The 14,351-nt window shown below is 40.7% G+C and overlaps 1 protein-coding gene across 2 annotated transcripts in view; it reads left to right on the top strand.

Moving 5' to 3' along the window:
* The first annotated feature begins 1,643 nt into the window (after nucleotides 1–1,643).
* The window catches only part of nacc1a (nucleus accumbens associated 1, BEN and BTB (POZ) domain containing a), a 16,231-nt gene continuing 3,523 nt past the window's right edge, over nucleotides 1,644–14,351 (top strand). The window contains exons 1-7 of one of the 2 annotated variants that reach the window (XM_014020889.1): nucleotides 1,644–2,336; nucleotides 7,106–7,263; nucleotides 8,593–8,868; nucleotides 9,551–10,181; nucleotides 11,801–11,971; nucleotides 13,285–13,390; nucleotides 13,563–13,660. In XM_014020889.1, the coding sequence (XP_013876343.1) occupies nucleotides 7,138–7,263; nucleotides 8,593–8,868; nucleotides 9,551–10,181; nucleotides 11,801–11,971; nucleotides 13,285–13,390; nucleotides 13,563–13,660 (1,408 nt within the window). In that variant the 5' untranslated portion in view covers nucleotides 1,644–2,336; nucleotides 7,106–7,137. Of the gene's footprint in view, nucleotides 2,337–2,359; nucleotides 2,899–7,105; nucleotides 7,264–8,592; nucleotides 8,869–9,550; nucleotides 10,182–11,800; nucleotides 11,972–13,284; nucleotides 13,391–13,562; nucleotides 13,661–14,351 lie in introns of those variants that run through there. The other variant, XM_014020890.1, reaches the window with a different exon arrangement.

A 14,351-nucleotide genomic window follows, 5' to 3' on the forward strand; every position in this document is an offset into this window, starting at 1 on the left:
GAATATTATAGTGAGGAAAAAGAAATGGTGATCCAAAAGCAACATGGGGAGTCATGAAAAGTGTCTTTAAAAAGCACAAGGTACAATCGGGGATATCACAATACTTTGTAAAAGAAAATAAGGCACTTTATGATCAAAGTGAAATAGCAAAATAATTCAATCATTATTATATGAATGTTGGTCCAAGTCTTGCTGCTCAAATACCAAAAGTTGATGACATAACTGAAACAATGGTTGTGCAAACAGCATCTTTCTTAGTGAAACTGATGAAGAAGAGATAATGAGTACTGTAGAAAAATGTTGGATAAGAGGTTAAGAGATTGGGTGAACATGGATATGATGTTTGTTAAGGAAATAATGCCCTATGTTGTTAAGCCCTTTACATATACATGTAATTTATCATTTTCAACAGGAACATTTCCTAACAATATGAAAATAGCCAAGCTAATTCCTATTTATAAAAATGGTGAGAAATATATGTTTAGTAATTATAGACCAATATCCTTATTACCACAATTCTCAAAAATCTTGGAGAAGCTTTTTGTGATCAGATTAGATCAATTCATCATTAAAAATAACATCGTAAGTAGCAGTCAGTATGGTTTTAGAGCCAATTACTCTACTTCAATGGCTCTCATGGAACTGACAGAACATATAACAAATGCTATTGACAAAAAACAATATTGAGCCTGCAGTATTTATGCAGATTTTAGAAAGCATTCGACACGATTGACCATAGCATTCTCCTTGGAAAACTGAACAAACATGGGATTAGAGGACCAGCATTGCAGTGGGTGGATATCTAGTCATTTGGAAAATAGGAAGCAGTTTGTACAAGTACATGATGTAAGACCTGAACTCTGTGAAATCACATGTGGAGTTCCTCAGGATCCTGTACTTGGACCAAAATTGTTTATCCTATATGTAAATGATTTGGTCAGTGCGTCAGGATTATTTAAATGCATTTTGTTCGCTGACGACACACACACACACACACACACACACACACACACACACACACACACACACACACACACACACACACACACACACACACACACACACACACACACTTATTTATTTATTTATTTATTTATTGGGTAAAGATCTAGAATGAATGTTAGAGCAAATGCAAGAAGAATTTGTGAAAATACAAAACTGGTTTCAACACAACAAATTACCATTCAACTTGGACAGAACTAATTATATGATATTTACAATTTACAATTATTTTATTTACAATTTACAATTATTGCACACACACACACACACACTTATTTATTTATTTATTTATTTATTGGGTAAAGATCTAGAATGAATGTTAGAGCAAATGCAAGAAGAATTTGTGAAAATACAAAACTGGTTTCAACACAACAAATTACCATTAAACTTGGACAGAACTAATTATAAGATATTTACAATTTACAATTATTTTATTTACAATTTACAATTATTGCACACTTTCTGTAAATCATATCTTCATTTCACTTCTCAAATATCACTGTTTGTCCCCTATATGAGATATTTAACTGATATTTTTACTCCAAATAATCAATGGTAAATGAGGTAAATCAATGGTAAAGGTAAATAAATGGTAAAGGTAAATAAATGGTAGAGGTAAATCAGGAAAGTTAACAAGGGTGCCCAAGATTTTTCATATGACTCTATTTTTAAAGTTCTTTTTTCCCCACAGGTGTAATAATTCTGTCTGTAATATTGTCATCAATTTAGACTTTAGGTTTTAACAGTTTCTATTTTGCGTTAGGCTTACAAAAAATACTTTACATAACTTAGAGCATGAGCAAACAGACAATGTAAACATATCCAGCATTTACTAAATAAATATATTTTACAGTCTCCACGGGTTCGTGTTTATTCCTAATTTATTTACTCCCAGAGTTCAGTCAAGTTTAAACAGTCGGCCTACTTTTTCTTCCCTCAAATCCTCCGCTCAGATAGTCTCCTCTCACGTTTTGAAGGCTGTGCCAAATGCGCAAACCCTCTCCTCCTCCTCCTCCTTCATGGTGGTGGGACAGGTCTTCTCCGACCGATCATGCGGCTGAACGCGCGCGTCATGCCGCTTCCTCCTCCTCTACCTCTGCGAGCGATCAGTGGCTCTGTGTTCCGCAATCCCCTGGGATCCTGTGCCGCCCTCGATGGCTCTGCCATCGCCGCTTCTCTCTCACTTGAATGGCCGCCCGGAGCGAGGAGGAGGAAAACTGGGGAGGCTGAGAGTGTTGTGTCACCTCCTTTGAACCAAACCAAAAAGAAAGAAAGAAAAAAAGAAGAGAAAAGATAGATAATCTCGGCACCATCAGCTCCCCCCCAGCGAGGCGGTGAGTGCCTTTATTTTTGCCCGGTATGTGTGTGTGTTTGTTGGGTGAAGAGGGAGGGGGCGGGGGGTGTCCTATCGGGGTACACCGGCGCCGGAAGAAGATTGTTGGTGGTGGCGGGGGGGGGTCGGTTTTTCTGATATTAAAACTTTGAACCCAAACTTTCTCCAGACAAAGGTTTAATGAGCACCTTTCAGTGCGAGACGTTTTAAGTAAGTCCCATTTAAAGGTACAGGAAAACGTGCGATAAAATCATAAAAGGTTGTTTTTTTTTTTTTTTTTTTTTTTTTGGTTGGGGGGAGCACACACAACACCGGTTGCAAAGAAAGAATTGTGCCTTGTTATGCTCCCCTCCTTCCACCACCCCCTCTCCGTGCCGCACTGGTTCGGTCTGGCTCGCCCCTCAGCTGCTGCATGTCCTGGGATGACCTGTTGATGTCGGCGGAATGGAGGATGCCAGGGGTTAGCCATGGCCCCCGCCGCCGAAATATTTAAATAAGACAGGGGGGTCGGGGTGCTCGACGAGCGGCGACCGCACAGCACGACCACCTCGTCCGCTCGGGCAGTAAGTGTTTCATTTCATGTTCTGACGCGGAAATGTTTTTGCCTCTCGTCCTGCGGCTCCGGAGGGATGAGCGAGGTGGATGGCGAAGCCGAAATATGTGACTGTACTGTTAGCTTAGCCGCGTTAGCCACCTCCTGCAAGGCCTGCTGCGGATGAAACGTTTAGGCGCTTTCAGCCACGATGGGAAAACAGARTAAAGTCGGCCCACCTGAACACTATTTCACGTTTATATAAACAGAATGACACAGACTGGCGTCTCCTTGGTGGTCTGCCATYATAAGTTTATCTTGCAGCTAAACTGCCGCCTCTCTTCCATCCATTTATTCATTAGATACTTAACTTTCCCACATCATTCCTTCGACTTTAAACATCTCAGGAAGAGGCTCAAACGTGTGTGAAAATGCATACATTTTTAATGGAAATGTCTAGAATGAACGTGCTGCTTTGATATGACTAATCAGAAATCAGACCTGCAGCTGTCTTGACTTGAGAGGAGCTGCACWGGTATGCAGGCAGAAAATATGAATAGACTGTCAGGTGTAATAGTGGCTTAATCATTAATAAAGCAAAATGCAAAACTGCATTTGTACGGCACAACTAGACTAACAAGAAAGTCTTGAAATATGTCAAAAGCTTTTTCATCACAGAGTAACATAACATTTTTTTTTWAAATATGAAAATCGATTAATGCTTCACCTACTTTTCTCTCCAGGCTGCAAACTATCACTGCAGACTATTTGTTAATGTATTCTGTAGTTTTAAAACATGATCCCTCTGATCTCTGCTGCCCCTCCTTAGAGCATATACAGACACACATAACGGCAAACGCACACACACAGTCACATTCTCTGTGACTGTCAGGACAAACTGTGCAAACACACCCTGCTCTCAGCCTCAGTGTTTGTGTGTCTTCATGTGCACGCATGTGTGCTCACCGCGGCTCGCCAAACTGTAAACAAGCAGTATTGTCTAATGGCTGTGTGTGTGTGTGTGTGTGTGAGTCAGTGTGCCTTTTGTGGGTTTGTTTGAGTTTGTGTGTGTGTGTGAGCATCTGTGTTTTAGTATGAGGGAGAGGGAGCTTGAGTGAGACAGAGACAAAGCAAGCATTTCTCTTTTACCCTGGAGCTTGGCTAGGTCCCAAATGAAAGGCTTTGGATATGATGGGGCGGCTCACTCCAGGGCCTCCATCAGTCTGTCGCACCAAAATTGGTTGTGTACCTCTCGCAGGGTGGGCTTCAGTCACTTTATCCCCTCAGTAACGTAGTTATCTTGTGTTTATTTGTCTCTCCGTGTGTGTATGAGAGCAGCATGTAGTCATAGGAGGTCAAGAATGTCTGGTGAAAGTTATACACACTTCAGTAGAGTTTGCCTTTGTCTTACAGAGTCTGTGTATATTTGAAGTGCTGAAATTGCCAGTTCTGTTTATAGACTATAGTCGTAGATAAAGGGAAAAGCACATAAATTGAGAATGTAGAATATGCGTTGCCAGGTAGAACATAAGTAGAAATAACTACATCAAAGTAYAGTAGGAGAGCTGGTCACTTTGTCTCCTTTACCAATTTGTACCTGAGTGGTTTTGTTTTTTTTTTCAAACCCAGATTTGGACCAGTTATGTTTTCTGGTCAGAATTTGGGAATAATTATGTCCTAGGACAATAGTCAAGGGGGATAACTTAAAGAATAATTAGAAATKAAGAAAAAGTGTGGTGAGGATCTCAAGTTCTAGCATTTATTTTATGATTGGCTGRTAGGGCTGGGCGATAAAACAARAACAAAATRTATTGCARTAAATATGGGATCAATATCATTAGAAAATATGTCTGGTAGAATGTTGATAATTTCACTACACTCATCCAGAATCACACAGCRTTCTGGGGGGATGCAGGCAGAGGAAAGGATTTAGCCGCTCGATCTCTCACAGTCCAGTCAAGCATGGTTGGTGGCATCGACTGACTAACTCACTCACTCTTTGGTAAGCTAGCAACAAGCTGTTGAGTAACATACACAGTAGCAGTTTTGTGTTTCACCACTGTGTTCATAACTGCTTAAAAAAAGAACGAAAAGAGAGAATGRGTGCAACAGCTYGAGAGGAAAAACTGGATAAAAGAGGAAAGGTCACGTCACCAGTTTGGCAGGATTAATCAGCATTTTTTTTATTCTGTTCTATTTCAAATAGTTAAAACAAAAAACTAATTATTAGGGGTGTAAGAAAATATTGATACCCTTTCCAGATACCGTATCGATTCTCAAAAGCACCGTTGATTAGGGCTGCACAATATATCACAAAAATATCATCATCGCAATATCAGTGTGTGCAATATTCATATCGCAAAGGATGGTTTGGAATGCARTAATTGTTGACTAATGTATTTCAAGAGTTTAGAGGTTGTATTTTTCATGCTTAAGCAATATTTAGACAGTAGGACAGAGTCTCACAGCAGCGAAAGCTAACACCACACATTAATGACATTGACAAAAATGGTAAAGGTCCCATAGAGTAGGAAGTACTGCTTACAAAGCGAGGAAAGAAAAAAAGACAAATCGCATCAGATACTGTCATCGCAATAATTACAAATATTATCGCCATCACAAGATTTTCTTATATCTGATATTTATTCATGTATAATACTAGAAATTTAACCCTAAAATCATCCGGGGGGTAGTATTATACATGGGTTATTTATAATTAGATTTTTAATGCTTTTTAAGCTCAAATAACGATGATCATATTATACTCGAAATCGTATTATACATGAATAAATATGGTAGTTAAAATTAGGTTTAGGGTTCATACAGTAAGGGAGTACCTTTTAGTCAGTGTAAATCTAGTGTAAACAAAAGCACAAGTGGTTTTTAAACTAGTATTCATGGATGCTTTATTTTCATTTGCATCACATGTTAAACATGGGCTGAAATAACATTGCATTCTCACGGTCCCGGTTAAACTCAAAGAACAATATATAAGAGTCAATATAGAATGTAAATGAAAGCAAGTAAAATAACGCAGTACTAATAAAAACAAAATTGACAAAATGGAACACATACAGCGCTAACTGCAAAGTGGCTGAAGAGTCATGGAAGGACCCAGAGTCATTCATTAAATGTGGTGTGAGTTTCACATGGTAATATACAAGAATTTCCCACGTTAAACAAGTTTCACAATTATATTTCCATGTGCTAAACACACATTACATCACATGCATTTTCATGTGCTTTTTAATATAAGAGATCGGATATGTACAAGAAAATTTCTTTTTTTTTCCAACCGTATAAAGCAATAGTTTAATCAGTCCTCATTTTGACAAATGAAGGTACGCTTTTATCTAGAACGCATATTGTTGGATACAAGTGAAGGCACAGACCATGTGCGATTGTTTGCCTTCAACTGTAGATTGAGGTGAATTGTAACATGCAATGTGGTTTTTATTTAGAGACCACACACACACTTTTGCACGTAAAATAAAAGAACATGACCCAGTTATTTAAGGACAGCACAAAACATAAAAAATAAAGGCTTTTCCTGAGCTTATCCTTGAAACTACAACTCATGCAAAGCTGAAGTTTTAGGTAGGATTAATATGATGCAGATTATCAATGGAAGTTTCAGTAAAAGCTGCCAACCTTCCTGCTTTCTATTAAGAGAAATCTTCTTAACGCAAAGAGTTAATAGGTTGTTATAATGGGTCAGAGTTAGCAGTAGTAACATGTACTATACATAATGAYTTTTATCAAACTGGCTGTATGTTTAGAAGTTGAATTTGGCCTGCTTTATTGTCTGTTTTCTCTGAAGTCTGTCTTCAGCTCTGTCTTTACCACAGCTTTGCCACATTGCTCCTCCTCCCCCACACACTGTCCTCTGAAACTCTCCTTGCACCAAAGAGACAGTACAAGAACAGTTTTTGTCATTGCTGCCTGTCTATCTGTCCAAGTTCTCCCACCGTGTGGCCTCTGTCCCACTCATAAAGCTGCAGAAGCCATGAATCAAAGTGTTAACCCGTCCAGCTGCTCCGCAGGTATCAGTGTGAAAAATGTCAAAGCCAGCCCTGTAGTTCTCAAGATTTACTGATGTTTGAAAAGTCTTGCCCTAAAAAAAATTGACCCAGCAGCACAAACATTTCCTCCTCTCATCCTGTTATATTCGTTAAAAGGTTAGCAACAGACCTGGATTCACTTCCTCTCTGTTTGTCTTTCTGCTTTTTCTTTCTTAGCAAAACCCTTTGGTGGTGTGCGTAGGCGCACCATGGCCCAGACCCTCCAGATGGCGATCCCAAACTTTGGCAACAACATTTTAGAGTGTCTGAACGAGCAGCGGCTGCAAGGCCTCTACTGCGACGTCTCCGTTGTGGTCAAGGGCCACACCTTTAAGGTATAAATTTAATAATTGTGAATTTAACTAAAAAAAAAACATTAGGATTTGAGGGTATTCAGATCAGTTTGTGCCTCTGTGGCATTAGGTGTCATTAAGGGTTAAAACTTTGTTCTTGGACAGAGATTCTGAGTAAGGGTTCATCGATAAATTGGCTCCAATTTATTGGCACTGATTTCTCAAATTTTGGGAAATTGGGGATTGGCTGATACTTAGATAAGATCAGTGGAAAATACTGGCTTCTCATCTACCTCCACAAAGGTCTGAAAATCAGCCACTGTCCTCTTTTGCTCTGCTGTGAGCACTACCTAAGGTCCAGTTCAAACAACTTCGTATTGATTCAAGGGTATTATTCAGTGTTTTTCAAAAAAATAAGATTGGAACATTGAAGTTGTATTGTGACCTGATAGTGTCAGTTTTTTAAAAAATCGGTATCAGCCAAAATCRGAATCAGCAGGTCAGACTTTTTAAAGATTGGTGATCGGCCAGAAAACTGCATTTGGTGCACCCCTAGTGCTGACATTCAAATGGATGGTGTTATATAAGGATATCTTATCAAAATAGGTTTTTACTTTTCTCTACTGTTATGTTATTAAAATCCAGATGAAATAAACTGATTACTTGGATTATTGGAGTACACCATAAAAATACAGTTTTATTGATCAAACAATATTTAAAACCTCAACAAAATCACAGAACCTAGTTTTATGTTTTATTTTRATATTAAATTTAAGTTTTGATGAGTTTTTTTTTTTCTTGGAGTTGTTTCTCAGAAAGATGACATCATTCAGGTTTATTGGAAGTGTTGATGTTATGTCAACGGCATCTGGTTTCTTGGCAAAAACTGTCCTCTAAGACAAATTTAAAACTCCAAGAATTTGATTTTCCTCAAAGGGTTATTTATTTATATTTTTAAAATAAAAAGACAGATGCTGCAGGCAAATTTTGTGAACCAAAACACAGTTTCTGCATCAGGTAAGTTTATTAAAGACATGATTTCAGTTACAGTTCTATCTGCTGTATATAGTTTTTAGGGACTGACCTTTTTTGTCCTTCCCTGTCGCTATGCTTGTTTTATATAAGCACACATGTGCTGTCATGGTCAGGTACAAGAACTGAACTGCAGAAAATTCAGCCAAAGTCCAGAAGATTGCAAAAAGGTCTGTCTCCTTGGAAGCAGAGCAGAAAGAATTTAGGGATGCTTTAAAACGTTTTGTGGAGAGCTGCACTGGTTTCAGTAAATCAAAAAGGCCTAAAATTTTGCATTTAATATTCTAATTCTAAAAAGCTCCAATGTAAAACCTTTTCTTCCCTTTTCTGTTGCCTCAGGCTCATCGAGCTGTTCTGGCTGCCAGCAGCTCGTATTTCCGGGACCTTTTCAGCAGTGGCGGCGGCAATGGTTCAGGGGGTAATGGCAACGAGACGAACCCCACCGTAGTCGAGCTCCCACCGGCTGTGCAGCCTCAGAGCTTCCAGCAGATTCTGGCTTTCTGCTACACAGGTCGCCTCAGCATGACAGTGGGAGACCAATTTCTCCTCATGTACACTGCCGGCTTCCTTCAGATCCAACAGATCATGGAAAAAGGCACTGAGTTTTTCCTCAAGGTAGGACTTTTTAGTTGAAAATAACTTGTCAAAGCTGTGAGGYAAAAGTAAAGGCAAAGCTGGAATACAGAATGGAAACAGTGTAATAAAAATTAGCTCCAGCCCAACATCTTCCATAGTAGGAGTTAAGTTCAACTAATCAAATGTAGATAGTTAGATAAATATCATCAAGTGTGAGTACCTTTTAAAAAGTGAAGTTTTGGGAAGTTGTATAGACTATAACATTCACAAGTACCAGACTATAAATAAAAAATKAGTTGATTATTTTCCTACTTRGTTTTTCTGTAGCTAAAAAAAGAARTAGAACATCCCAGAAACTTAAAGTTAATTTTTTAAGTTAAATGCTGATGTTCTCGTCAATATGGTTAATAAAAAATAACAAAAAGTACAAGTTTGAATCCAAACAAACAAAAAAATCTTTGTTGGTCAAATAAGACCAGAAGGAAAAGTTCAGCAATAACAGTTACACATTCCCTCTCTCAAAGAAATCCCTTACACATTTTTAGACTTTCTAACTTCTAAAAGTACCATCTGATTTTTATGTTACRTTACAAAAATTCTTATGACTTTTACTAAAATAACTTAAAGTCCAAAGCTTCAGAAAATAAACCAGACCACATAATTTCTTTATTAAAACTGTAGCCATGAATCCTAATAACTTTAATGTCTACATTATTTCTAGGTATCCTCCCCTAGTTGTGACTCCCAGGGTCTTCACACAGAGGAAACCCCACCATCGGAGCCTCAGAGCCCCGTAACACAGACGGGTAATGGCGCAGTCCGGCCTCCCTCCAGCCTGACTCCGTTACCACTTGTTTCACGAGTCAAAGCGGAGCAGCCGACCAACCAGACAGAAGCAGCCGCTCCTTATTCTGTAGTCTGTACCCCTGTAGCCAAGCGGCTGTGGGAGGGCGGCAGCAGCCGAGATGGAGGAGGCGGAGGCTCGGGCGGAGGAGGCGGGGCCAGGAAAGCAGCCCGGTACTCCCAAGAAACAGTACGAGGCAGTGCTATCCAAAGCCCCGGAGCCCTGGGGCTGGCCATGGGTATGAGTGCCAACACAACTAGCCTGGCCGGGATGGTKGGCGGTGGCGGGAGTAGCGGAAATGCCAGCACCAACGGGACGTCCGCAACAGGGCTCGGCATGTCAGAGGGTGCCAGCCCCGGGACCCTGAGCACCTACGCTAGCGACTCGCCCATCAGTTACCAYGATGATGAAGAGGAAGAAGAAGGGACAGATGAAAGTGCTGAAGAGCAGTACAGGCAAATCTGCAACATGTATACGATGTACAGTATGCTCAACATGGGAGCTGCAGGTAATTTAGAGTGTCTACAACTTTTCTTGTTCTGTCTGGTTGGTACACACATTGGCTTTGTCCAAAATCCGGGGCTGTGTCTTTCAAAGGACCCAGTCTATTTGGCCGGGTCTTTGGTCACCTGGGAAGATCGAAAGGAAGTGGCTGTGAATTTGGACAATCTAGCCTTCAGCTTTATTCTCACCCTTACCCTGACGTATGTCCTGACACCTAGCAACTGTGATGACGCCAAGCAGAAGCACTGAAGATCTAGCCTGGCCCTCGCCTTCCTATGCAGTTCCGCTCAATTATTGTTTCCCTTCTCTGCTCCCATAGACAAGGATTTCTTCGGGAGCATTTCATTCGGGCCAATCAGAGAACAGAACGTCGATTTTCTGCGCAGTGTCTGCTTGTAGTTTATTTCACCTGGGCCAATCAGCAAACAGAAGGCAGAGTTTGGAGTGACGTCGATTTTCTGCGCAGTGTCTGCTAGTTAGTTTAGCATACGGCAGTGAAGTGAATGAAGCCAGTCCATGTTGATACAACTTTCAAATTAAATTCGATTTGTCTGACAAAGCAGCAGCTCTCATTTACAGTAGTATTGTTCAGCTCGGTACTTCTCTCCTCTCAGTAGGGTTGTTTACAGYGCACACGATTTCTGGTTAGCTTTTTAGCTTAGCCTCCTTCACAGCGACATACGACGCGGCCAACCGATCCAATCATTTTAAACTTCAGCAGAGGCCACGCCTCCAGCAAGAATCACTTCTCTATAGCCGCGAGTCCAGACCCTCATACGAAGCAAAGTGAAGGACAAGGGTCTGGTTTTTATTAATATTATTAAATATAAATTAACCTAATTAGCTTATAGTCAATACTTACAGAACGGTGGGACCCGCTACACGAGTTGGTTCACGATGATTTCTGACCTGAATAATATTTTTARMAWSCATCCATCCATCCATCCATTTTCTTCCGCCTATCCGGGGTCGGGTCGCGGGGGCAGCAGCTTCAGAAGGGAGGCCCAGACCTCCCTCTCCCCAGCCACTTCTTCCAGCTCCTCCGGGGGAACTCCAAGGCGTTCCCAGGCCAGCCGAGAGACATAGTCCCTCCAGCGTGTCCTGGGTCTTCCTCGGGGCCTCCTCCCGGTGGGACGTGCCCGGAATACCTCACCAGGGAGGCGTCCAGGAGGCATCCTTACCAGATGCCCGACCCACCTCAATCCTGAACTCCTCCTCCTCTTAGTGGGATAAAYGCCAGCTTTCTGTGTCGCTGCCCTGAATTWAAAAAAAGCATGTCTATGCAAATGATGAGTCGAACAACACAACCGCTCTAAACTTTTAAATTTTATACCGCCAGATTTTTATTTAAAACTGTACTCCTGTTTCTCGCTTCGTCTGCTCGCAGTGCRTCTTGGGATATGGTGGGCTGAGACCCAGACCTGTCCCTCAAATCAGGGAAAAAGGAGGATGCATTTGTGGGCCGCAATTTGAGGAGCCTTTGAATTTGGACAGCTTTTGGCCTTCAAATTCGTCCTTYGAACGACGCAGCCCCTGAATTTGGACACAGTCGTCATGCTTTGAAGTCCGAAGTACCAAATGTCATGTATGTATGGATACAAGGTGTTTACCGTGTTTCCCCAGCTGCTGGCGAGCGGGTCGAGGCTCTACCAGACCACACAGAGACTCGGGGTCGGATGAGAGGCCGAGACCTTACCTGTCTCCCTGCAGAACTCATCGCTCAGATAGGCAACCGCTGTCATTCCAAACTGTACGAGGAGGGAGACCCTGCTGAGAAGCTGGAGTTAGTCTCAGGTATGTGAGCCGTTCAAATGATTGAAACCTGCTGCTTCTTAAAATGAAAGGGAATAGAAAACATATTGTAAAATGTAATTTTAAGATGAAGGAATGGCTAATGTTATCAATACCGTTGTTTTTAGTTATTTTATGATACTTATGGTAAATATTAAAATAATTAGCATAGGTTACTTGTAGGAAAAACAGGGATTTTTTATTCCATGTGGTGTTTGCATACTGTGTAGGTTTCCTCCAGGTGCTCCTCTTTCCAACCACAGTTCAGAGTCGTGTTTGTTTTAATGATAATTGTAAATGGAAAGTGTTTTCAGTTTGACTGGTTGTCTGTCTCTGATAAACATTGAACTCCTCCTCCTCTTAGTGGGATAAACGCCAGCTTTCTGTGTCRCTGCCCAGGATAATACAGAATGSACKGATTAAAAAACAATGCATTTTATTACACTTTATCTCTATATTTATTGCCTGCCACCAAAGGGTGAAGGCRGGATAATGTTTTTGCCTGTATATGTGCATGTGAGTCTGTGTTYGTGTGTGTCTGTCTGTCTGTTACTAAATTATCTCATAAACCTCTGGACAATTTTTTTAAGAAACTTACAAAAAATGTAATAATTTAATCACTGAATCAGGTGTGTCAGAGCAGGTAAAGAAGTAAAACATGCAGTATAGAGGCCCTCAAGCATCAAGACTGCCCACCCCTGGTCTAAATCCCCAGCATGCAAAGCAGCAGGAGATGTGTTCTCCTTCAACAAATGCTAGGCCTTTACGAATCGTTTCTGCTTCCATATCATCTTGGAATGTTCTAATCTTGTTTCAGTTCTGAAAACCATTTTCACTTTAACCACCTCCAAAGAAACGCTGACATGTAYGCACATACTTAACGACAGCACTGCAGGGATGACGGGGCTTGGCACTGAAGTGTAGGGTTGTGTTGCACCTGTGACTCGTTGGGGTTTATGTCAAAGACATCCTGTGGTAATCTCCGCGTTAGCTTCAGGCGTGGTCGCATTCTTTACTTTATAACGGAGTGTAAATGTGTGCGTTTAAATCGAGCATAAGGCAGGAATGTAGAAAGGGAGGGACGAAATCAGTGTGCAGAAAGACAGTTACTGTTCTGCTGTAAAAATATACAAGCTACAATAACCTGCTAACATCAGATAATAATGGTTCAAGTGCAAACTCCACTGCAACAATGTAAATGGAAACCATAGAGTAAGAGTATACTGTTGTTTAGTAGGAAAATTAATGTGTTGCTTGTTTGGATTTTTTTCTCTTGTTTAGTTATTTAATTAATTATTATTTTTATTTTTTTGCAGGTACTTCTGTGTATATTTCGCGAGCACAGCTCATGAACTGTCATGTGAGTGCTGGGACCAGACACAAGGTGCTGCTGAGGAGGCTGCTGGCTGCCTTCTTTGACAGGTTTTTTTTTTCTACCTCTTTAGGTCTATTTCTGCATGTGTTTCATCCTGAGATAGAAGTTTTAATTTAGCAAAATAAAGTTTATTTTTGTGCCTGCTTCTGAAGAATAAAAAAAAAACTATTTCTGCTTTCCTCTGTTCCGTGCAACTCATTTCCATTTTCGGTGCATCAGGAATACTCTGGCCAACAGCTGCGGAACGGGGATCCGGTCATCCACCAACGACCCGAGCCGCAAGCCCCTGGACAACAGAGTGCTCCATGCTGTCAAATGTGAGCACGTTTCCACTGCCAGACTTTTAAAAGTTGTTCAATGGACCAATTCTTACTGTAGGCCCTGTCACACTAGACAACTTATGCCAACTTACAAAACATTTTTATGTCTAAATTGCTAATAAAAGTTATATATTTGATCAATTTGTTCAAATCACATTATGTACACACCAAAAAGAAGCTTCCTGTTGATTTTTTCAATTCCATCTTAAATGTAGATGTCTTTAAAATGTTCATAAGTTGGCATAAGTTGTCTAGTGTGACAGGGCCATAATACTGTAACAAATGATTATTCATTCCCATGTTTAATATAGATAGTATTGGTCTACAGTCAATACACACCATRTGACCAAACACAGTGTAAAACCAGTCCTGAAAAACACTTTGTGTACACTTTGTCCATACTTGTATACCTCCACAGTAGGGTTGAGCAATATTGGCAGAAAAATTTATTACGATTAGTTGTGGCATTTAGCCAATACAGATTAATGTGACAATTACTGGCTAATAAGTGCACTTGCATGTAGCCAATTTTGTGGCCTCGGTCCACATTTTTTGGCTTTCCTCATTCTCCAGTTTATGTCCATGTTTCAGGTGTATCGGGGTCTTTTTTTTCTCTTGACCTACCCCGCTCTGTGATGGCCATTTTTTTTGGGGGGGGGGGTTCAGTTAGGGGTGGACTGTCTGGTGG

This window comes from Austrofundulus limnaeus, unplaced genomic scaffold, assembly GCF_001266775.1.
Source record: "Austrofundulus limnaeus strain Quisiro unplaced genomic scaffold, Austrofundulus_limnaeus-1.0 Scaffold271, whole genome shotgun sequence".
NCBI classification, from domain to species: Eukaryota; Metazoa; Chordata; class Actinopteri; order Cyprinodontiformes; family Rivulidae; genus Austrofundulus; species Austrofundulus limnaeus.